Source organism: Monopterus albus, unplaced genomic scaffold (genome assembly GCF_001952655.1).
Source record: "Monopterus albus unplaced genomic scaffold, M_albus_1.0 scaffold39.1, whole genome shotgun sequence".
In the NCBI taxonomy this organism is placed as follows: Eukaryota; Metazoa; Chordata; class Actinopteri; order Synbranchiformes; family Synbranchidae; genus Monopterus; species Monopterus albus.
The window spans coordinates 3,088,265-3,113,483 of record NW_018127919.1 but is presented as its reverse complement, the minus strand read 5'-3'; the positions used below and the strand labels follow the sequence as shown (position 1 = coordinate 3,113,483).

The 25,219-nt window shown below is 40.4% G+C and overlaps 1 protein-coding gene across 10 annotated transcripts in view; it reads left to right on the top strand.

The window, feature by feature from the left end:
* msi2b (musashi RNA-binding protein 2b) overlaps nucleotides 1–25,219 on the top strand; it is a 246,554-nt gene that overhangs the window by 159,408 nt on the left and 61,927 nt on the right. For all 10 annotated transcript variants that reach the window (XM_020599039.1, XM_020599037.1, XM_020599038.1 and 7 more), the window contains exon 8: nucleotides 18,342–18,424. In XM_020599039.1, coding sequence (XP_020454695.1) covers nucleotides 18,342–18,424 — 83 coding nt within the window. The remainder of the gene's footprint in view (nucleotides 1–18,341; nucleotides 18,425–25,219) is intronic.

The following is a 25,219-nucleotide window of genomic DNA, read 5'->3' as shown; positions in this document are numbered from 1 at the left end:
AGAAGATCACTAGGACTCCACTGCCCTCTCTGCAGAGTATTTACCACTGCAGGGTGCATAGGAAAGCTGCCTCCATCCTCAAAGATCCCACCCACCCCCAGCACGGACTGTTCACCTCCCTACCCTCTGGCCGGAGGTTCAGAAGTGTGAAATGCAGGACCACTAGACTGAAAAACTCTTTCTTTCCCTCTGCCATCAAATTACTAAACAGCTGAAGAGTTTATTACCAGGAAATACGTCATGTACTGTCGACCTGTACTGTTTACATTCTCAGTTTGCACACTGATTGTTGACTGCTGCACATGCTGCTCCCATGCAGCATACATTCTGTTATATTCTTATATATTTTTATTATATTGCTGCATTTGCTGCTTAAAGTGCCTTAGATTTTGTGTTACTTATTTATCTACTTTATATTGCATTTGTATTTTATGGCATTCATGTGGACGGCAAAGTAAGAATTTCATTGTACAGGGAAACATGTTTCCTAACTGTGCATATGACATATAAACACTTTGAACCTTGAACCTTGAACCTTTTGAATGCAGGACATGTAACAGAGTATTTTTACACTGTGGTATTGCTACTTTACTTAAGTAATGGATCAGAGTACTTCTTAGCCCTCACCCCGTTTGGAAAAGCTCATAGTAATAGTGGAGATAATGTTAGAGCTCAGACAATATTGCACAGGTCGGGTTCACAGCTGGCAAAGGCTGACCATACTAGCATAGTAGTATTGCCTCCAGCAACATGAAAATTGGAACAACTGCAAAACGGCAAACTCATGGATACACCAAGCAAGGCGTGAGCAGGGAGCCATGTGTTTGTTTCTATGAGTCTGGAGGCCAGTCCTCATTACGGTAGCTGGTAAAATATTACAGTTCGGCTGACAGTGAATTGTCCAGAGCAGTTTTGACATCTAGTGGAAGGGCGGGCTAGATTATGATGGATGATGATAACAGGGGTGGTGCATAAGGAACATTGATGTGTTTTGTTGCTCACGCAAGAAATAATATGTACACCTAATGTGGGACCCTTTCAGCGATGGTGTGCTAAACATGCACAAATGGAGGTGCCTGATGGGTATATTAAAATGATTTTCAAAATAATGTTGCAATTTTTCATACCTACAGAGTTCATTCAGGACCCTGTTTGGCTAGTGTCACAACCCCAAAATTTTCTATAACACTGGAAGGATTTCTCTTTTTGCACACGTGGAAAGAAAAAAACTGTTTTGTTGTTTACATTCTGTTTGTGTTTGTGTTACTACTGTTGTTGTACACCCTTTCTGGTTACTGAGAGTTATCCAAGCCCTAACAATTTGATTGTGATTGCTTTCTGGTTTTTTCATCAATAGTTTTTGTTTTATGAATATAAATAGTTTGACTGGCAAGTAAAAGATTAATCAGTTTATTGATATAAAGTTGAATGCAGTCTTTCAAAGCTTCAGTCTCTTTTTATCAGTTGGAAAAAAGCTGGTATAACAATGTCAAACCACCAGTAAATGTTGCTTGTTTTTCTCTGTGAAAACAGAACAGCTGCACAAGACTGCTGACTAGCACACACTGTGTTATCATTTCAGAGGCCACAATGCATTGAACAAGCAGCTTGCATTGTGCATACATGTACAAAAGCCCAATACTGTAGTATGCAGCATTATATTCTGTTATATATACACTATGTATGAGTATATGTAGAGAGAGCAAATCAGCACTTGCCATTTAGCGTGAGTGTGAGTGATGGACCTCAGCATGGGAAATTTAAAGGAGTGAATCAGAATCCTCCCCATGTGATACAGTATGTGTCATTCTATACGATTAAACACAGGCAAACTATCTGGATTTGTGAAAAGGTGGCCAGATGCTAAATTTCCCCACCCCTCTGGAGGTAGTATGAAAATCAAGATCCATGAACATGAGTGGGAGACGGTGTGCAGAGCAGTCACCATGACTGGTTAAATTTCAGCATTTTCACACCTCAGCAGAGCGTGTAAACATACTCGCTGGTTTACGTCAGTCTTCGGTTTAGTGGTAAAACTTCAGCGATTGGAGATGTGACATTTCTGGAAGTTTGTGTTCTGCTTGTTCAGCAGCTGTTTAATGAACTTCTCATAAGTCCCTGTTACTGGCTGATTGTTGCACTATGGAGTGATCCTTCACATCCTCTGCTCTCTCTGTGCTCAGCTGTATGTGACAGGAGCTCAGCCCCTCCTTCCTTTAAACATAGCATAAAATACAGTAGGATGGTCCGTGTCACCCTGCGACGCTACGCTGGGTGACGGTTAAGGGAAGCACAGGGTGTACCACTGGTTAGGTTATGACAGCGGAAGCACAGCAAGGCAGTCCACTTGTTATAGCAAAGCTTTTCTCCCTCTTTCTGTTACCTGTGTTCCTCCTTTTTATCTATGTGCCTGGGGATCTGTGTTCATGGTATACAATGACTTGAGCAAGTTGGCACAAATGGCGTAGAATTTTATTTCTCCTGCCTCTTCTTTAGAGCAGATAGGACAAGGAGAACACTTCATCCCCAGGTTCGCTTGTCCTTTGGCTTCTTTTGGCATGCCCAGTCCATCTAGCTAGTCACTCTAGCTTCTGGGTTCTTGCCCATTCTCCTTTCCTCTTGTCCTCCCTCCAAGCACTGACTCATTCACTCACTCCCTCTCTCTTTCATCCACTCTCCTCTTCCCAGTTTGGCCGTAGGGGAGGTGTGTGGCACTGGAGCAAGCATTATTGATAGAGCATCTGTTTAGACATGGTGCAGGATCTGTGGCATGTGGGCGAGCAGCTGGGGGTTCGAGCAAGGGAGACATTATGTCATATTACATATCTTGAGATGTCTCGTTCACTTGTATGCATGCCCATTTTACAGGCACACACTCCCACAGTCTCTAACAAACACAAACACATGCCACCACCAAACATACTAATGTTATTTTAGCTTCCATACCATTTGAAAATTTGAAAAACCCAGGCTGATTCTTTAAGAGGACGGTTTGAATAATTTATGGGCTGTGAGCTAGAACTTGTCTAATATCATAACTGTGTAGCAGCAGTTACAAAAGTCAGGTTTACAGGCAATTTCAGACATGGGAGCCAGAGGCGAATACTCTGGCATCATGGCTTTATTGGGGCAGAGAGACAGAGTAGCCCCATCCAGATAATCACCACACATCTCTTCTAGATGGCCAAGCTTGTCAACATTCATGCAGCACACTGCCAGTAGATTTTCATCCTTGGCAGCTGATGAAACAGAGGATTTTATGGTATGTTACACTGCACAAAGCCACAAAGCATGTGTTTCTATGATGTTTCATGATGGATCTTTGTTTTTCATCAATTGTTCACCTTATGTTTTTTTCTTGTGTCACTAAGAATGGTGTTGTGGCATCTCCCTATGCTTGATTGCACATAATGTTGGGTTCCGTGTTAACAAAACACTGAAAACACTGCCGCAAGGGTAGAAATCTGTTTTGCAATTGATTATACAATTTGTTACAGATCGCCAAATACTAAAGACACAGAATGAAGCTGTACTTTCCAGTGGGCCACCTAAACAAGCACGTTGTTGAATGAAACATGTAATAAAATCTAAATGCTTCTATAAACCTGTCAAGAGAAAACTACAAATCCTGTTTTAGAATGGGAGCAGGCATCAGTATGGCTTCAGGCTTTTTTTACTATAGTGATGATAGAGTGACTTGCCTAACAGTGAGCCACAGTTACAGTATGTATATATATATTACAGGAAGTGTTCCGGGCAGTATTTCTTATTATCTTAGCCTTTACTTTTTCAAAATATTTAGTTTTTCTCACTTGGTTTATTTGGCCCTTCGCTTATGATGACAGCATAGGTGTCCCATGGAAAAGGGAGACAGATGCATACCCACTAGAGGTCTGTTTCTCATCAGACATGTTGATATGTCATAGCAGGAAAAGCACAGGTGTGATTAATAACACGGATTATAATGGCTGCGTTCCACATAGGTGTTCCAGGTCTGCGGACCTGGTATCGTGCATGCTTATACGATTTATTTAGACAGTTCAGTGAAACTGAAGTAAAATCCTTGATGTAATTTCTTACATTCTTTTGTTTTCTATGCCAATTCAGAGGGTGCGCTATAGAAAAATACTCATGGACCTGCACTCTTTGTTTGCAGTTATTTTGCTTAATTAAAGCCTCCAGACCCAGACCATGATAGTCTGACTACTCACTAACCACCCTGCTAGGTTGTATTACTGTACCTTTTACTGCAACATACACGTTTTGGTTTCTTATTAATACAAATCACGTGACCTCACATGATTCACAGCATAGCACCAAATGTTTCAGCCTTTTTAGAGGTCCAGTCAGCTGGAATAACTGAACACACCTATGTAGGTGTGTAGACATACAGTACCTACAGTAGAACTCCCACACAAGCATTTTCAGCTAATTTTAATAATTAGGTAATTAACTGTGATTGACATGGATTATAACTGTGTAGGTGAGAGAACTTTTTGTATGAGATTTGGTGATGAGTGTGTGTGATTGTCTGTCCTTACGTGCCAGCGCTGTGATAGACTGTACCCCACCTTTCACCCAGTGTCAGCTGGGATTGGCTCCAGCGCCCCCCCACAACCCTATTCAGGATAAGCAGCATAGACAATGAATGGATGGATTTGGTGACCCTACCAAATTTAGCATAGCTCATTTGTTGCAGTGATACAGTATACAGTATATTGTACAAGTTAATTCAGAAATTGCACAGTGACAATAATATGGCATTAGCCACTTACTGTCAAGTAGGGAATATGATCAGTACACAATTTAGCATATTTAAGCTTTTTTTAACCAGGTTGAAGGCCCATTTGGTGCATCTTAGTTCTCAAGGGAATAACTTCATGGCTCAAGTATGTAAATGTGCACACCTGATCACTGCTTTAAGTGGCAGAGATCAGGTGTGCACAATCATTTCATCAAATAGAAAAGCTGTCATTTTAAGCAGACTGTCCTGAAAAGGTGCAGGTGCAAGTCCAGATGAATACTCAAGTAATTTTACCTATTTCGCTGCAGCTCAGCCTGCTTTCTTTATATGTTGTTTTTAGATGTATCTGCCTTACTGCCGTATTTTATTAGTGCGTGATGTGTGGGGGTGTGTGGAGGTAAATGTTAAAACTTTGTCTAACAACCCTCTAATGTCAGTAATATTGTTCCCCATATGCAGTTCCGTCTTTGTGTCTCTCTTGGCTCAGACTGGTCTCATTAACTACATTTAAATTATTTTTTTCTCCATTCTGCTTTTGCACAAAAATTCCAAATGGAAATACCAGAATTTTTTTTTTCTCTAAAAACCACATTTTTGAACTTGATAAAGAGAAAATGTGATAAAGTCTGATTGAACAGATTTTTCTTCTCATAAATAGTGACACTATAAGATTTACATCTCATTTGAATTCCACTCAATTTTCTCTTCAAGTGAAAGTACGGTGTACCTAGAAATTCACTCCACAATGTGTGTGTGTATATGAGAGAGAGAGAAAGAGAGAGAGAGAGGAAAAGAAACTAATTAATTTATACATTTGATTTTAGAAGGGAAGCAACAATAAAAAGAACTGATGCACCAGAGTTACAAAACAGTGACTGGCCCTCCTTTAATTATGTAGCATAAATGTTCAAATGGTGGCTGAGTTAGCTCAACTGGAGAGAGGATCGGCTATTATTAGAGGAGACATGTCTTTATTTGTAATTTCCCCTGTTTCATAAGCGTTTTTCACAAATATTTACAAAGAAGCCTCCTTGTTGTCTCATCTGCTCTCTCCACTTTTTTACAGTAGATTGCTGTCATATTCACCTGTCTACCTTCTAGCATTTCAGGGTGCATGATCCTTTACCTCCCCTAGAAGGCTTTTTGCTGTGAAGCAACTACAGGAAGTATTGATTTCTAAATTCAAGAACGAACTGCTTAGTGAAAGTCTCAAAATCACTTAGTATATCTAAGAGTATACAGTATGTTGTTAAAATTTATACAGTGCAACCATGACAGTCAGTAGCAATTGTGGGGTTTTTTTTCCAGCAGTTCATATCACAGGTCATGTTTCTTTTTCCAACCTGTGTACATTTGTCTAAAATGTATGCAACTGTTGGACAGAAATAAACCAGTTGTCCAGTCACCTCTGACAGTGGCAGCCCAGTTTACAAGCCGTCTTGAGTGCAGATGCTCTTAGTGGTCAGCTATGAGTTCACTGCCAGGGACAGAACTGTCTTCTATGCCATTTGTTGTATCTGACCTTTAAGATGGCGAAGCTCAGGGAGAGTGACCCCTGGCAGGATTTGTTCAGGGAGGGTGATCAGCCCCTTACTCAAAGGCCAAATACAGAAATCCAAGCCAGAGGAGAAGGCCATGCAGGACATGGAGCCATCCTCTGCTTTGAAGCCCTCTCCAATACCTCAGCTGCCTACAGCATGAATAAGCAGATTCTGTTATAGTTCTTCTGTCCTTCCCTTCTTCTGTGCTCTTCTTTCCTGGGTTAGTTAACAGTGGCGCTTGCTGCTGATTGAAAGATATGAGCAGAAGTAACAGAATCCTTTCTCTCCTTTTCTGTCACCTTTTCACTTTTCCCTTTCTCCCTTCTCTTTCTTTTTGTCCTTGCTCCCTCTCTCCCAGCTTCTTATGTGAATGCTTCCTGTGCTGTAGCCTTGTTGCACAGGATTAAATCCACTTGTTTAGAGCTTGCATTGCTTCCACAGATGTCAGCTTTGAGATTGAAATGAGCTCGCCTTGTGCAAAGAGGCTGAGTTAAAAGGAAATTTCAGAGGGGAAGAGAGAAACTAAACATAGATGCAAAGTCTTTTCAGTTCCATAAGTGTAGTTCCATAAGTGCGGTTGAATATGTGTGTGGTTGACCAAGGGATTAAGTGAATGTGGAAATGCTTTTAATAATTATGGACTGCACCTATCTTAAAAACCATCCTTTGGCATTTATAATATGCTGAAATGTTTTATTTTTCTGACACCTCAACATTATATATCATTGACAGGTAAAGGGATATTTAATACAAACATCTACAAGATCTTGAGAACTGCAGCATCATAAGAAGTAAATGTTAACCCATAGCATTACTCTGAGGATTCATTTCTTCAGACAAAACAAGAAATACAGTACCCTGGAGGTGTGAACCTGACGTGCAGGTGCAAAAGTGTGTTGACCTGCTCCTCTGGTTATCACTTCTGGCATTTCATTGTCTGCTGATAACAGCCAACCTGAGGACCAAATGTGGAAATACATCTGGATTTCTTATATGACACTGATATATAGTGAATATAGTGACATGAAGACTCCAAATACAGTATGTCATTGCACATTAATCTATAGTCATCTTCCTTATACAGCTGTATGAGATTACCTGGAAAACATTAGGTTGGTTGTAGTTGTGTTTCCCTGAACATTTATATTTGCATTATCGAATCCAGGTACTTGATATTGAGTTAAAGCTACAGTATATATACCTTAAGGAAGCACTAGCACTGACGAATCCAGGTTGCGTCAGGAAGGGCATCCGGCGTAAAAAACGTGCCAAATGTCAACATGCGAGTCGCCAGTGGCGACCCCTCAGCGGGAAAAGCTGAAAGTGACTTACTTACATACTGTAGCTTTAAATATTGGTGTGGCAGACCTACTGTGTACTGAAACAGTGTCGGCACAGTATCAGTTTTAAATCAGTAATATAGTGTGTTTTCTGCTAATGGCACCAAATGAGAATGGCCAAGTTCTACACCATTAACATATAGAAATATGTTATTTTCAGTAAATTAATAGTCTCAGGCTGAATTGTGCTGAAGAGCGAAGGGGCTCTGATGGGGCTGGAGTCTGGGTTCTGTACCTCAGCTGAGTTCTGAGCAGTCCACCTCAGCTCCAGGTTGTCCATCTACCTTTAGAAAACTCTGTCCCAGAGCTGTCAGAGGGGATCAGCAGAGTATTGTTATTATTATAAATAGATCTGTGGTCAGCCTTTTGCATCTGTGCTAATATGAGACCGTGACCTTTCCTTACCCTTCCTCAGGTGTTCCTTTGGAAGAGCCAACATAAAAGACAAACACAATTCACTGAGATGAATAACTTCAACAAAAGCATAAATAAACTGCAGTTATGGATCCACTGAGCTTTCTCATCTATGCTAATCACTGCCCAAAGGCATTGATGAAAGGATATTCTGAAGCTATTAAGATGCTGCACTGTGTTCAGTTTATGGTTTGATTATATACCCAATTATAGTGCAAGTAAGCAATTAAATGAAGTCTGGATATTGGGAACAGATTCTCACTGCATTTGAACTATGCTGCTATACTGTGAGCACCCAGCAGCTCTAATTTTGTGCCGGTGTGTGTGTGATAGAGACGTTTGATGAGAGAGGGCTGCGGGTGAATCAGCGAAGCCTGTCGTGATTACAAGGGTCAGTAGTATCAAAATGACATCATGGTACAATTGCTTGATGAGCCCGTGATGTTATGGTTTGAGCACCTGCGTGTGTTTGTGCGTGTGTGTGGAGAAAGGGAAAGGCGTTCTTTGTGGACAGTACTCTTCTTCACCATAACAGCATCTGTAAAGTAAACACAAGTGGCAGTTCCGCCTCTAAGCTTTTGGCTCACTCAATGAAAGCAATCTCTGCTAAATGGTAATGGGCCTCTACAAAGTGGCATCATCAGTGTTCTTCATTTCAGATGAACTGCTACTGTGTCACGCCTTTAAATATACCCCATGCTTAAATATTGATAACAATCTGGCCATGTGGGCAATAAGAGGCCTAATTCACTTAAATCAATTTTACTTTGCAGCCTCTTTGCACGTAATTCAGTGTTTCAAAGCCTTGTTGTTAGCAGAGGATTATTTTGATTAAATGCTTTTAGTCCCTGAGTGAATCCCCCTGTAGAGGCTCTGGTGGGAGTTGTTGACATCGCCAGCATCCTGCCAGGTTTTCTATTCAGACCAGAAAACTGTTCTCCATGTACAAACTTGTGAGCGATCTGTATTTCCATCTCTCTGCATTTACTTGCTACTTATTATTCCCCCTTTCTGACTCCCTACTTTCATCAGGAATGAGAAATGCTAATTAGGTTTAATGAAATTGATATCTATATCAATAGATCCAAAAACACAAAAGGTGCATATCTGTTTCATTCATTTCAAGTCCCACGTTGCTTCACACCTCAAAAGAAATTCATCACTGAACCTCAAAGCCTTTTGGAAAGGCTCCTGCCCCCACCTCCCACTGCCACCTCCCTGCATTGCTTGTTACTGTATGTGACAGAAATTGAGACATCTATTAAGCTTGGCCTATTGCTTGGCACAAAAGAGTCTGACATTCTTGAATGAAGAATCCCCTTGTGGTTAAAACCTTTGGATCTCATTACACTCATATTCCATTTGTACTAAAGAAATTCTATCAGTGTGAGCAATTATGTTCAGGTTGGTTTTGCACAGTTGTATAGCTCATATTTTAACAGTTTGTCTTGCTGGCTTGCTGTTTTACCCTCAGCAGTGTTTACCTAACCTTGCTTGTATTCGTCTCTGTTCTCTTATTCTGTAGCTACTTAGCACTGTATGTATTTCAGTATATGAGATGCGCTGCTGTTTTAGTCCACACAAATACCAAATGTCTTCAGGCAAGTTCAGTGGCTCCATGAAGAGATGGAGGGATAAGGCTGGTTAAAGCAGATGAGCTCTGTCACTGTCTCAGTGGTCATGTCCTCACTTGGTCATTGTCTCTGTTTTTCTCTGTGTGTGTGGGAATGTGTGTTTGTGCTATGGATTTTACCCAGCAAAATTGGATGACTGCAGAGGAGAGAGCATTTATTTTTCCATCACCTTATCATGTATAGAGGTCCCTTCATTGATTATGTTAGGTTCACGGAAACTTTTTCAAACTAAATTTGAATGCGGTCACGTTGAGAAATTAAACAAGAGGAGAGCGAGAGGAGGATATTTCTAATTTGCTCACAAAACAAATATAATGTCTGACCACATAACCCTTCCATCATGCACTGTAGGCTAGATGTCTTCATGGATCCATCTGGTTTTTATTAAAAGAGACCCTACTCAGGGCCTGAGTCAGACCGGGTGTAAATTTGAAGTCTAATCGGAACAGTACTGTTTTTACAATGACCTGTTTTGCTGCTGTTTTCAGCTGTTGCTGCATCTTAATTGGTGGCATATCATCATGTTCCCATTGTTGATCTTCTCTCTCTGTATTTATCTCTGTATATGTGTGTTTGTTTGGGTCAAAGACAGGTTTAATGATTCTTCTTTGTTTCAGGTTGGATCTGACTGTCCTTGGGTTTCTAGTGGAAAATTAATTTATGCATATTGAATTGGTTAGGTTTTCTCTCTCTTACAGTGTGCAATCTACAGTGTGCTTGAATCAAAATCCAGGTGCGCTCGGCAATGCCCATACCATCAGTGACCTACTGGGGGACAGCTGTAGCTCAGGAGGTAGAGCAGGTCGTCTCCTACCCCAAATATTGGTAGTTCAATTCCCAGCTTCTCCAGTCCACATGTTGAAGTGTCCTTAAGTAAGACACTGAACCCCCAGGGAGTGCAAATGGGCAAACGTGAAAACATTTTGACTGTGCTGCAGTGCATAGGCTGTCTTCTGTGATTTGTCTGATGCCACCTGAACCAGCTACAGCTTTCTTAGGAATAGCCTCCATACCTTTTATTTAGATAAGATTTTGAATGCAGAAATGCTGCTTGTACCGACACAGCACGTGTTGCTTAGTGATAATAATAATCATCATCCTCGTCTTCCTTATTTATAGAAGAATATTTATGTTTAGAATATTTATAAGTAGATTGGATCATGATGATGGTTTTTTACCTGTTAGCTCCCTATAGACACTTTTAAGGAAGATGCTCAGTCTTCAGGTAAAGTCCTGTGTTGCTTTAGAGAGAGACAGAGGATCTTCCTAAGGTCTGACCTGCAAGTTGATTTACTTTTCTGATAACACAGTCACTTTTGAACATGCTCAACTCCCTGGCAGCCCAACTTTGGTTAATGAGGTCCCTGTCAAAGTTATTTTACTTTTTGCTGTGTGGAAATGCACATGTTGTTTTCAGTCAAGTCCTTGTTGCCTATACCTTCATAAGATTCAGAATAACTGAAGTACTGTGCATTCTTCAGATTCATAACATTTCTTTGTCTTCATCATCACATGCTCTTTTTAGCTCATTATGGCTTACTGCTTTTAGCCTGCTGTCTGGGTGCTAGTGAGTAAAGGTGTAGTTAGTCACCTTCTCCATGGATAATTGCCTCCATTCAGTGGTTGCTAGAGCAGTCTTGTAATGATATAGGAGGAGAGACATTCACACTTATGGGTATATTGTTTAGCACTAATGAGGGTCTTTCTTGAGTTAGAGAGTATACTGTAGAGGTGGAAAGAGCTGCATTCATTTCACAAGCACACACTTGGTGTTGCTATTGAGATGCCTATTACCACAGGCCACACTACAGCTACGTGTGTGCTGACACTGCAGATTTGTGTTGACCAGCATGTGTTGAATTTATGGCATAATGTCAGATAAGTATTCCTGAAGCTTTAATTGATGCCAGTGATTAGAGCATAAATAAAATCACTGGCGTGATACAAGACCAGGTCACTGTAGTCACATGTAGAAATGCTACTGTGTGTGTGTTTGTGTTCGTATAGAGACGGAGAGTCTTTTAAATAGGACGGTAGAAATTGATGGCCAACTCTGATGGCTGACCTACATAGAGGCACAGACAAACTAGTCCCCACAGCATGCATGCTGAGCCCAATTACTGTGCAGAAAATGCAGAGGAAGCAGGCATATTGTATGATACAGTAAATATTTCTTAAAAGCACAAAATAGATTCATCCATTTGCAAATCTCTCATACCTGGACAGATGTGAATATTCCCAGTACACATTACACTCTACTGTACACATAGTGAAAAGTATGTTTACCCTGGTGTATAGTATGTTGTCACAGTAATTTAAAGAAAAAAGCCATTTGTTCTTTTTTTTCATTCTATTTTTTGTTTTTGTTTTGTTCCATCACTGATTTGCAGTGGCGCAGGTCTTACATTTCCATCTTCAACTTGCAGAGATCAAGATTAATTCAGAAATAAAATTGATTGACCACAATTTCAGAAATGGTCTAACGAGTGGTTCTGAACTGATAATCACAAACTCACTCTGGCACCATCAAGTGATAAAGGCCAAGCATGAAGAAAACAACAATCATGCTAAAATCTAATTACATCAATTTACAATCACACTGTTTCTGTCTAATTGTTCCTTAGCCTGATGCTTTATATCATTCTGTTATTAAGATTTCCTCTGAGACACTTCTCAGTAATCCATAATGAGATGTCCTTTAAAACGTTTTCTGACTTAATAATTTCCAGTATTAAGAAGCCTGAGAGTCGCTGCTAAACAAACTAAAACACTATGTATATTTGTGGCCAGTTTTAAGCCAGTTCTTTATAACATTTTCTCCTCCTTTTTTCTCTTTTCTCTGTTATAAGTGTGTTGTGCTGTTAAGGAGTTCAGGGCTTTAACAGTATTAAACAGGGGATTAATGCCTGGGGCTCGGGATCTCTAGTAATAGCAGACGGAAATACTGATCAAAGGCCTCTAACTGTGCTGTGGGTGTTCGGACTGCCTCTGTCTGCTTCCCTGCATTACAAGAAGATAGGTCTTAGAGGCTGGGGCACACACTTAGACATGTAGTGCAGGAACTTTCTGTAGACTTATTCCTGATTGAATAGATGAAGGCTTGATCTTGTATAATTAGTGCAGGATAACCAGTTCACTAGGGGAAGTATAGGAGGAGCAGTTTTAGCCGCACTTGGGTTGCGCCTGTTCTTACCTAGCAAGCAAGTGTACATGAATTTATGTGCTTGTGTGTGTGTAAGCACGCATGGGCTTAGGTATCCAGTATCAGCAGGACAAACTCTACACACACTTACAGCACCCAATGCACTTCCATTTTAAAAATGTCTTCCTTTAATTTCCATTCATATTTAATATTGACCCAGTGTGGGTGTGTGAGTGATGAGTACCAAGCCCATGCTCGGTATATCAGTGATGATACATATGTGCTTTACTTTCAGTAACTATATTTACTGTATCTGCAGTCTTTAAGGAGTAGTAGGGATGTCTGCTGCTTGTACTGTAGTAGTTGTAAATTTATACTACCCTTAACCTTTACACAACCTTTACAACATTTATTAAAAGTACTACTGCCAATAATAATACTCCTACAGCCATTTTTACTTGCACTAGCTCATGTTTTTGACAAATAGACACCTCTGGGTCTTGCAGCACTCAAGGGCATATCAGTTTCCCCATAATACCATAAAAATAATATTCCCACGATAGTTTTATCCTTGCATATGATTGCTTGACCATGAAAACGTAATGCTGACATATATATATATATTCATATTTATATTTATATTTATAGTGCTATTGTGTGTAAGGTCATCTTTTTGTAAATATCTGTGTGTATATGAAGTCACATCAGGCATCTAATTTGAAGCTGTGGCACTACTTTCCAAGTCAACATCAACTTTGCTGCATTAGTTAGCAAGTTCCCCCATTATCTGCTTCTGGAGAATAATATAATCTGTTGGGGGGGCGTGGGCGGTGGGTGGGGTGGGGGATGGGGGATGCATTCAAGCAGCAGAATCAGAGAACCTGCAATGAGTGTGAAATAAAGAGTGAGTATTATAAAGCTGGTAAAAGGCTGTGAAAGTGGGCTCCCTGCTGATTTTGTAGAGCGATGAGATGAGGCCAAGCCCGGTTCTGGCTAATAAGTGTGAATGAGTGCAGCCACGAGGCCTCAGCCAGTAGCCACACAACACCTATTATCAGCCTTTCTAGCAGACATCCATGTGTTTCCATTTACAGGGTATTGTTTAAGTGGTAAGATTCTTCAGTACGAGCATGTTGACACCTCTCTCCTTGTGTCTGTCAGTGCTGACAGTCTTTAATAGCCTGTGGAGGTCAGCCTCTTGCCACATGTGGATAGTTGGAAGAGAGGGGCCAGGATACAAGAGGACAATCTTGTTCTGCTGACACCCTGCAGAAAAAGGATGGGAGACAGGGGTCCTTATGCTGGTGCTATTTTGTGGCCTGTAATTGTCTGTAAGGTCTGTAATACAGCACAGTAGAGCAAAGGACTGCAGTGGCAGGGCCGGAGGTTCAGAAAGTCCACGGGGGACTGACCAAGAAGGCGTGTACTGAGCCAAGGGGAGGGAAAAAGAGCTATGGTTGTTTTTGTGGTTTTTGTGTATGTGTACCAGAAACATTCCAACAGTAGTTTACACTAAAGCAGAATGTCTTTTTGTTCATTTAAACAAGTCCAGTCATGGGTGGAAAAGCCCTGCTGGTGGTATCTGTGGTGGTGTGGCTTGGCCCTGACCCCAGTGGATATAATGGTGCACTGTAAAATGTCCTGTCAGTTGATGGAGGAGCTGCCTGTAGCAGCAGGAAGGAGTGTGGCGACAGGGGCCATGTGTGTTAACCTCTTTCCTTGTCACCTTTTCTGTCTTTCTCTCCACCCCCTCTCCTTTCATCTCCACCTTTTTCTCCTTCCCTTTCCGCCCTCGTTCCCTGCAGACTTCACTCTCTCTACCTACACACTCCTCTGTGACAAATTACTCTTGGCGGTTGATTTGTTGGTTGTCAGAAGTGCTCCATGCGCTGGCATGGAGGTGGGGTGAGGTTGAAGAAGAGGGTGCATCTTCCCCCCACCTGTTCTAGCCTGTCGTCGTCACCGGTCCCTTGTCTCCTCCAACCTTGCACATGTGCAACGTGCTCTTGCCACAAGTCAGCGTTGAGATGTCTCAGTGGAAATTGATATTCTGTCTCATAAGATCTCATTAGATTAGATGTTGTTCGTGTTTAATCAGCTTACACATTAGGTTTCCAGCCCTTCTTTTGACAAGACGGTTTGGATGTGGTCGAGCAGAAGAGGGGCTGAGGAGAATCTTTTGTTATTTTTGCAGAAGGGGCTGGAGGAGGAGCGGAAAAGAAAAATGCAAACAACAGATAAAGACTTTATGACAGACCTACAGTATAAATGCCAGTGTTTGTTATAGGGTGGCTAGCAAGCAGGGCAAAGTGCTACCGACAGAGAAATCTGTATTTTTCTGGATGATCTAATGAATTAATAGAATAATCTGTTTAGGAAACTAATGCATTATAATACACTTCATTTTTCCACTTGTGTGTGAGGATGGACAATTTTAGCTGCTATGAATACAGTAAGGGTGGGTAAAAATGGTAGTGTATATGTGATTTGATTAGAGATGCAGTTATCAATCAAGGGAGATCACAAATGGCCGGTTTTCAGCGTCGGCCTTGACAGGTGACCGGCCAATCACTCTGACCTTTCCAGTTCTGTGCTGATCAAGTTTAGAGGCACAACAGTTCATGCCATGCATGCAGTGGCACAGATCAAAAGCATAGCATGTGCTTCGCGTAGCATCTTGCTTGCACTTCAAGCGAGGTCGCACTCATGTCTGTATCAGGTATGTGTTCACTTTTACACTGGAAGCGCTTGGTGTACAAACAGTGCACAGAGGAGCCTACAGAAACACCTAGGAGAAGGGAAATCTACATCTAAATCTCCAACAAATAGCAGACAATAAGGGAATTACTAGCTACACATGAAATGCATATATATGTACAGTGTATCCAGCCTGTGATAAAACACAGCAAATACAAACTACACACACTTCAAAAAGAACGGTGTGCTCAGTAGGACTCCTGTTTCTATTACCTGTTGCACCTGTTTATATTTGGAGATGTACAAGTACTGCATTTCATCTTTAGTTGGAGGTTTGTAAAAAAAAAAAAAAAGTGAAAGAGACCATGTAAAACTTTAATATAGTTTTATTTTTATTACAATTTTATTACATTTTTCATTAAAGTTACAAAAATGTTTGTGTATGCTGTCAACTACAGTTCTTTGAAAGAAAGAAACTTGGAATTGGCCAAAATGGGAATCAGTAGGTCAAACTTAAAAAAAAAAAAATAATCAGAAACTGGCCAAGAAAATTTCAGATGGTGCATCTCTAGATTTGTTATTGTGATATCAGTATAACATGATATGTATAGAAGAAAACCCCCACCAAAACATTAGAGGGTGCAAAACCACATTTCAAGCACTACTCAGCCTTCACCTCAGCATTTCAGATTTCACAGATACATATTTGTAAGTGCAGATTCAGATTTGAGAGCATAATCTCAGCCATATGTGCTCTCTTTTCTAAGTCTCTGTTCTCAGATTTCCCTACTGGTGTTTGTGTGAAAGTCATTTGGCATCAAAGGTTTTGAAAGTGCACAAAACAAGTTGCGAGAACTCTTTGATTTGCAAATCAGAATTTGAGAGTGCACAGGCATGGATTTGTAAGAGCAGAGACAGTTTTGAGAGCGAGGAGGACAGAATCGTGAGCTTAACAGATGACTTCAGCAAGACGCAGGGATTCTCCTTCACTCCTAAATGCAATTCTGCTCTTACAGATCCATGCCTGTACAGTCTCAGATTCTGACTTGCAAACTGAATCGCGCTTGAAATTTGTTTGTCATTGCTCACTGATTTCCCACATAGCCAGCAACAGCCCAGTGCAAACAGATACAGTATATTAAAGGGGTAAACTACTTCAGTATATTCGGTACAGCAGAACCAGAGTGTATTAAGAAGGAGAGTGATGATATCTCCATTGACTATATAAGGACCATTTTTTACAGCAATGGTGGATCATGATACATCAAATAGTTCCAAACATTAGCAGCACCACCATAGAGTTACACTGACTTGGCTGCTATCTTCCAAAGTAAGAAGTTGAAACGAATAGCAACGATTATAGTTGTGACATTTTAAGTTAACGACGTGTCATAATACATTTTACAACCTTTTGACTGTATCTGTCAAATATTGTCGCTTTAATAGGATAGGTACGTAGCTAACTGGCTAAATTAATTGAGCTATCTACAACAACAGAACACAGAATTAGTATGCAAGGCTGTACAAATCATTAAAAATAGTCAGTGCTGATACAGTAAATCCAACTGTTCCCTACAGAAAACAATGGATCTTAATTGACTGTTTGGATCTATTTGAAGCTACATGAGTCATGTGACCTGCTGCCATTTTTGACCCCTCAGTGTCATGGCTCTTCTATCTTAACAGCAAAACGAGCAATGGTTGACAAATTGTTTTTGTTTGTATACCTTTGTATCCTGTATATGTTGGTATGTGAATACATGTGTGCAGGACACTAGGCTCTGAAAAGCATCCCCTTGAGTCTTTAACTTGAGATTTGTCCTGGGAAATGGCTGATGGCTGTAAGCTGATGGCTTTGTGATGGATTTGTCCAAACACTGTATGACTATTCACTCTCAGCCAACAAGGAATATTTGCACCACTGTCTTCTCTGTTAGTGTATTCAGTAGGTGACTGTTCTTACTGTACTGTCTGACATTCCATGACAGTAAATTGATGCTGCTGTCTGTGGAGTATGTCAGTCACACGGCTTGTTGTGTGCAGCGACGGCTGTTTAAGCTCAATCTGAGGTGATTTTATTTCAGCGCCAGGTGTTTGCCATTTTGAAAAGAATCTCATCTTCTTTCACTCCCACTTGCTGCTTTATTCACTAACCGTTTCTCTTTTGTGCACTTTCCTCTCCCCCTGCAAAAGAAATATAATATCAGTTTTCCTTTCAACCCCAGCTATACAGAAGCTAGACTGCTTTGTGCATCACCATCAAAACACAGAGGAAAGCACTGCAATCCACTTGTGTTCAAAAGTCTGAAACCATCTTGTCTCTCTGTCTTTGTATTAAAAGAGGGGTTAAGCTTTTATCCTATAAATATGGCATGAAAATCCCACTGTCAACGACACGTTCATTCTGAGGCTTGCATTAACATAAAAACGAGGGCTTGTTATACAGTGAGATTCCAATAAAAAGAACACAAAATGCATTTAATGAAATTCAGATGCTAGGCCCCTAGCTCCCTGAATCTCATTAAATGAGCTTTGTGCTGTTTTTCCATCTTCTCTTTGTAGAAGAGGTCCTCGAGTGCCCTTAATAATGTGGCAGATTTCATCATATTCCTGATTTAAAGAGGACAATGTCTGTCTTGTTCACTTGTTCTTTTCCATGCCCAAGCCAGTCTCCACAGATGTACTCGCATAGTTTCTGGTCCCGGCTGGTGATGGTATTCCATCTTGTGGTGCATTTTCTTTTAGTTGCTGAAGTTTTGTTAAGGCTCTCCACTAACTCATTCTCTCCCTCTTTCTCTCCCCTTCCCTCCTTTGTTTCTGTCTGCATAGGATTTGGTTTCATAACTTTTGAGAGTGAAGACATCGTAGAGAAAGTCTGTGAAATTCATTTTCATGAAATCAATAATAAAATGGTAAGTCAACTCTTTTTTTTTTACAATTCCAGGTGGACTTTGAAGGATTAATATTTGATTTCTTCTTTCCCCTAGTATTAATAGCAGAGCTAATGTGTGTGTGTGTGTGTGTGTGCGTATGTGTGTGTTCATGTTCATATGCACAAGCTAACACACACTCACACTCTGTGGGTTTCTGGGTCTCAGGGATGGGAAAGCAGTGGTGTGTACTGCCCACAAAGCGCGAAATTGTGTGGCTGAGTTCTGCCTGTCAGGCTGAGGGACAGGAGAGTGGAGCCTGTCCTTCTGAATCCCTTACCACACACACACACACACAGGTGGAGATGTCCAGGGATGCAACAGGGAAGCTACTGGCAGAGGTAGAGTTCATTAGTCAGGGATTAACACCTTCGACTGAGTCCCAGTGATGCTTGTTTTATTTACACCGGTAATATTGTCAATCCCAAAGCTCTACAGAGTTCAGCAGCAGTTTTCTAAGCCACTTGTGTCACTTATGATAATTGACAGAAACCAACCTCAGTGTAGCGAGTGTGACACTACAGTAGGGCCTCCTTTACCCAGTTCCACCCTGCAGACCTCTTGAGAGACCCTGCATCATTTTAGCAGTTCTGTGGATTACGATTCAGTGGGGAGGATACTTGTCTTAATACTGTTCAGTCACTATGTGTCTTCACTTTCTCCCAACCTTTTCCTGAAACTGTCTGACTGACAGGACCAGTGTAGTAGAACCATGTCCACCAGGGACCAGCCCAGGTCACACATGACCCCGTTATACATCCCTCCATGCCTTTTCACTGCATCACAGTCGATGCTCAGGACAGCAACCAAAAAAAGCCATGCATGACAGAAATATCTGTATGTGTATGGAAGACACTCTGTCACAATCAAATGTCTCAAATTCTTTGACATACACTGTGTGAACACACAAATATTGCAGATCAATATTAAGCATAAATACACATACCAGAGAGTCTATTTATGCACACAAACCTTGATTTCTAAGCTGTTCAGAACCTATTTTTGCTCAATTGTTATGTTACAATAATAGTTCATAAGAAAGCCTATTTATTCAAAGTTCTAGGTACTGTAATAATTGGATTTTAAACAGTAGTACTAATTAGGAATGAGAATTTGCTTAAGTTAAATAATGTAGATAACCAGTAGTCGTCTTTAAAAGACAGACATTTTTTTATTTATGAGCATTGTTCCCACCTGCTTTAAGACCACAACCATCATTCCCCTTCCCAAGAAGAGCCCGGTCACCTGCCTGAACGACTACAGGCCAGTGGCACTCACTCCAATTATTATGATGTGCTTTGAAAGAGTGGTGCTGGCCTGCATTCAGAACAGTATACCAGGCACCCTGGACCCCCTGCAGGATACCTACCGGCCCAACGGGGCCACCTCAGTTTTTAAACTTGTATTTGTGGATGCAGTGGGAGCCTGAGGAGGTGTCACCTAGGATCCTTTGCAACTTCTACAGCTGCATCATTGAGAGCATCTTGACCAGCTGCATCACTGTCTGGTATGGCAGCACTACTGCTATGGACCGCAAGCGCCTGCAGAGAATGGTAAAGACGGCAGAGAAGATCATCAGGACTCCCCTGCCCTCTCTGCAGAGCATTTACCACCACAGGGTGTGTAGGAAAGCTGTCTCCATCCTCAAAGATCCCACCCACCCTCAGCACGGACTGTTCACCTCCCTACCCTCTGGCCGGAGGTTCAGAAGTGTGAAATGCAGGACCTCTAGGCTGAAAAACTCTTTCTTTCCCTCTGCCATCAGACTCCTAAACAGCTGAGGAGTTTATTACCAGGAACTACGTCATGTACTGTCGACCTGTACTGTCGACCTGTACTGTTTACATTCTCAGTTTGCACATGCATAATTGCACAATGACTGTTGACTGCTGCACATGCTGCTCCCATGCAGCATACATTCTGTTATATTCTTGTATATTTTTATTATATTGCTGCATTTGCTGCTTAAAGTGCCTTAGATTTAGTGTTACTTATTTATCTATTTTATATTTGTATTTTGTGGCATTCATGTGGACGGCAAAGTAAGAATTTCATTGTACAGGGAAACATGTTTCCTAACTGTGCATATGACATATAAACACTTTGAACTTTGAACTCATAACATGGTTGCTGTCTCCCAATATTCAAAAAATGGCCAAATTAAACCCAAAATATCAATCAAAGTTGATAACTTTGTAACAGACAACATTGGGTAACATAAATTAGAAGAGTGATGGTGCTTAGCAGAACTATCATTTTAAACAGACCTATTGTTCTTGTTTCAAAAAAATGCTGTACTAAATAGCCAGCAACAAATACTTGCATTCAAGTAGTAATGGAAACATAAAGGCTGTGCCAGTGTCCTGATCTCAGTACAGTACATGTCATATACCAGCTTTACTATAGTGCCAACTTTGATATCCCAGTGAATATTTGGCATTTCCATCCCACCAGCTAATACACTTAGAAGTGGATGTCACAGAGCAATGTTTTAGATTATTTTCAGCATTATTGGAAGCATGCATGAAGAACTGTTGATAACCATGTGGAAAAAATTAATAAGGTTTTCCTGACATTAAAAGCATGTGTGCTGCCCCTGGGGATGCACGTTTCCAAACATGCAACATAACCTGAAGCAAACTTGCTAATGCCTAGTCTGCTGTTTGCATAGAGATACAGTAACTTTGTTTCCTCAATAAAGTACCTTTTTTAAATTAACACTTTGACAGGTTTACTACCCTAAGGGCAGAAACACACCAAGTCAGCGTGAAAGAACTAGCAGTGATGAAGGCCGACCTCTGTGTTGCGTCATGTTGGCTTTCTCTGGGCCATTGGTACTTGAACACACCACACAGACTACAGCCAAAGGCCAATTAGCATGAACATTCTCCACTTACGTAATAGAAATAACTTCCCCCAACAGGGGGCGATATCTTTATTCACCATTCAGAAAGGGAAAGAAGAAGAGCTAGACCAGATGTAAAACTGTAAGCAAAGCCGCTCTAGTTCAACACAGCCACTGTTTATAGCTGCTTCTAATCCAGAATATGTTTGATAACAAGTTGCAAATAACACTGTCGCTCTCTGCCCTTGGTCTTTTGGTTGTGAAAGAAGAAAGGAGGATGTGGAGGCAAAAAACAAAGAGAAGCCATACTACATATATGAAATCATGGATACTACAGTGACAGTCTGAAGGGGCTTTCCCCAATCATTCTCTTCTCATGTATTGATTCCCTAAGCTCAGTAACCAACCAGAGTTGTCTCTCATCGATGAGGCCCGACTGCCGACACCTATTCGATATGTAGAACTGGCCGAAAAGCCACCGACAGAGGCTGACTAGTGCCAACGGTGCAAGACACTGGGAAGATGAGCCCCGACAGACGCTCACTGACGACCCAACAGTGGTGTGTCATGGCCCTCAGACATTGTTTTAGCTAAATAAAGCTGCTTTGCTTTAATTTCCTTTGCATGAACTGCATATGCTCCATTGAACATCCAATTAGCTAATTGTAATTACATTTACTATTATTATTATTTAGACTGTGGGAGATAAAGATATTGAAAAAACAGAGGGTTATTTAAGTTTTTCATCCTTCCTTCTTGTCTTGTCAGAAACATTAATCTGAGACTTCATCCAACAGTCAGTGCATACGTACATTCGATTAGCTGATGTGTCACAATCATGACACTTACTGTTATTGTGATCAGTTAATAACAGGGTTACACTGTGAATGCACAGAGCACAGGTCACTTTTCTGAGGCTTTTGTCACCATTGTAAGGGCCCCTCTTGGCAACGCCTACTATCCATTAAACTTTCTAGAATGCAAGAAATAAGTGTGTCCCTCACATCTTTTACAAAGTGCTGGCATCTGAGAAAAAATGTGGAGTGTGTTAAGAGCATTTTTCAAATACCCTCCAGGTTTTACCTTTGTTGCACAGAGGAGAGAGTACTGGTTATTCAGAACTGAAGCACCAGCAACACATAAAAAAATGCCTCCTTTCTTCATTCTTATGAAGTACAATACAGAAATAGACCTCATCCATCCTCCCTGCGAGTGTTATCTAAGATGGTTCTTGAATAATTGATGCAGACAGAAATTCCACCCCACTCAGGAGGGCTGTGGATGTACAGGGCTCCCCACCTTCTCCTTGCCCATCCTCTCAAGGGCTCTGGCAGCGTAGTGGTTCAGTGCCCGCACAGATATTAGTGACGAGACCTTTAATGACTTGGTCAATCACCCTGTGTTCATGTGCCACCGAAGCCTCACTCTCAGCAGCACTTGCTCTCTGTCACAGTGAGTTCTGCCTCATATATAATTAAAAATAGGGTGCTGCTTAGCAAGGAGCTCTCAGCCTTCCCCTCGAGCTGTACAGCCTTCCACATTGCTCTCACCTATGTAGACTGCCCTGCTTTAGCAAATACAAGATGTAATAAAAGTATGGATTATCCTCTCCAGGGCTCCACAAGGTTTCAGAAACATCCTTTAACCACAGCACCTTGTATTAAAACCAGTAAATATTTTGTTACTAAAAATCAGTAAGCAGAAGATGGCTTGACAGTTTTCAGATGCTTTAACAGTTTATCATACTGTAATAAGACAGCACCTCTGTACTGCTGAGGAAGGGGTGTGAATTCCGTTAAAACCGAAGTCCTTCCATCATTCCCCATCACACCATTATGAATGTGCAGCTAATTCATAATAATACCTATCAGGTATTGGCTGTGATGAGCAAGCAGTGTGCCATTAAAATGGACTCACATTGATTTTACTCAAGTGCTTCAAGGTAATGTTCTTTAATGTGTCATTTTTAATATTCAACACTAGTGAAGGATCACAACGGGGGGGAGGAATTTTCTGTTAGTCATCAGTTTCTCCCTGTGTCTTCCTGACGTGACCAACCAATTACTGCGCTGAGGAGAAGAAGTTCTGACTCTCCCAGTCACTGAGGAAGAACGCTAATACAGGAAGGCATTTATACATCAGTCCTAATAAAGTACTTACAGATATTCTCTAGCACAGTTTTGAAAGGAAAAATAGCATACTGTAACCCATGCTTTATTACTGACAGAGCATTTTTGGTTTTTATTTGTTTATTTTTTACAAAAGCACCATGTTGTGCTTTTTTTCATTAAAGAAGCAGGATGAATCACCTTTTCCCCTAAATTTTGGTTAACATTATTGCCTAATATAGTTTAAATCTAAAAAATAAAAAATAAAAAAAAAGCATAGAACAGGGTTCATAATTTGTTTCTCCTCTAAATTTATTTTTAACATTTTAATCAAAATTTTCAATCAATCAAGTTTTTCTTCTTTTTAAGTATAATTTCTTTTGAAGAGATGTTTTGGGGACAGTGTTTAAACTCATTTTACATAAAACAATGGATACTGGGATAAGGGGAAAAAGTTATGCTATTTGAAACTATTGCTGTAGGCTGCCAAGACTCTTAGTGCTGTACTCTGTGGAGGGTAAAATATTGCACATAAGTACCTAGCACCATGTTTTCTGATCACCACTGAGATACAGTACAGAGGGGTAGGAGTCCTACAGTTTGACTCAACACTGCTACAGCAAGCATGCTGAAGCTTCAGTAAATTGTACATTAGATGACAAAACTGTTGCAATCTGTTGACCACAGCCTTGGTGGTGAGGTGTATAAATGTTTTTATTAGCTTAGCTTTGGCTTGAGTTTTTGCCTCTAACATTTACTCCATGGGGAGTGAAGGTCCAAATGTTGGTATTTTATGAAATTCCATCAAGAAGCCAGTACCACCTGCATTGCAGCCATACTTACTGTTGGTGAAATAAAGCACAGCAGTATTCTAAAACACAACTGAAACATAGAACTACATAAATTTGCAGTTTAAAAAATAATAATTTATTATCCCATGAAAGAGAAACATCTTTAGATAATTTCAGAATATTTGAAGATGTTATTGCAATGGTTATATGAATACAATTATTTAAAATATGGTAGTCACATAGTATGCCTTCAAGGTAATTAGGAATAAGAATATTATATGAATTTTGTCTAGATATAAATGATATAGTTCAAATTCATTATTTTAAATACACATTTTCTCTGTGGTGTATAATACTGATAATGTATTATCCCTTATGTTTCTTCACTAATCAATAATGTAATACCCAACTGAACACAACTGGAGTGGAACTGAACACAATTGGAGACACTGAACAACATTATCATGAATTGGACGATGATTTTGACCCTGAAAAAAAACTTTTTTAAGAATTCTGGAAATACCTGCAAGTATTACACGGATGAGCAGTTTAACAACAATGTTAAGACTGAAAACAAATTATCATTAATTCACTTTAATAGCAGAAGTTTATACGCAAACTTTCAGAGTATAAAACATTATCTTAGTAGTCTTACACATTCTTTTAATATAATTGCTATTTCTGAAACTTGGATTAATAATGTAAGGGGAATGGATTTTGACCTTGATGGCTATGACTTGGTATGTACAAACAGAGAGAATAAGATGGGAGGTGGTGTGGCCTTGTACATAGATAAAAACTTTTGTTATAAGAAAGTGGACAAAATGTCAAGGGTGGTGGATAATTTGCTGGAGTGTGTCTATAGGAGGGTGACGAATGAGCATGCTGTAAGGAGGCTAAAAGAGGATTTTATGGGGCAAAACTGGGAATCAGTTTACAGAGAGGAAGACTTAGATAAAGCATATGAGCAATTTTTAAATATATGTAAGAAAGTATATGACAGGAACTGTATAAAAACAAAATGAATTACAAA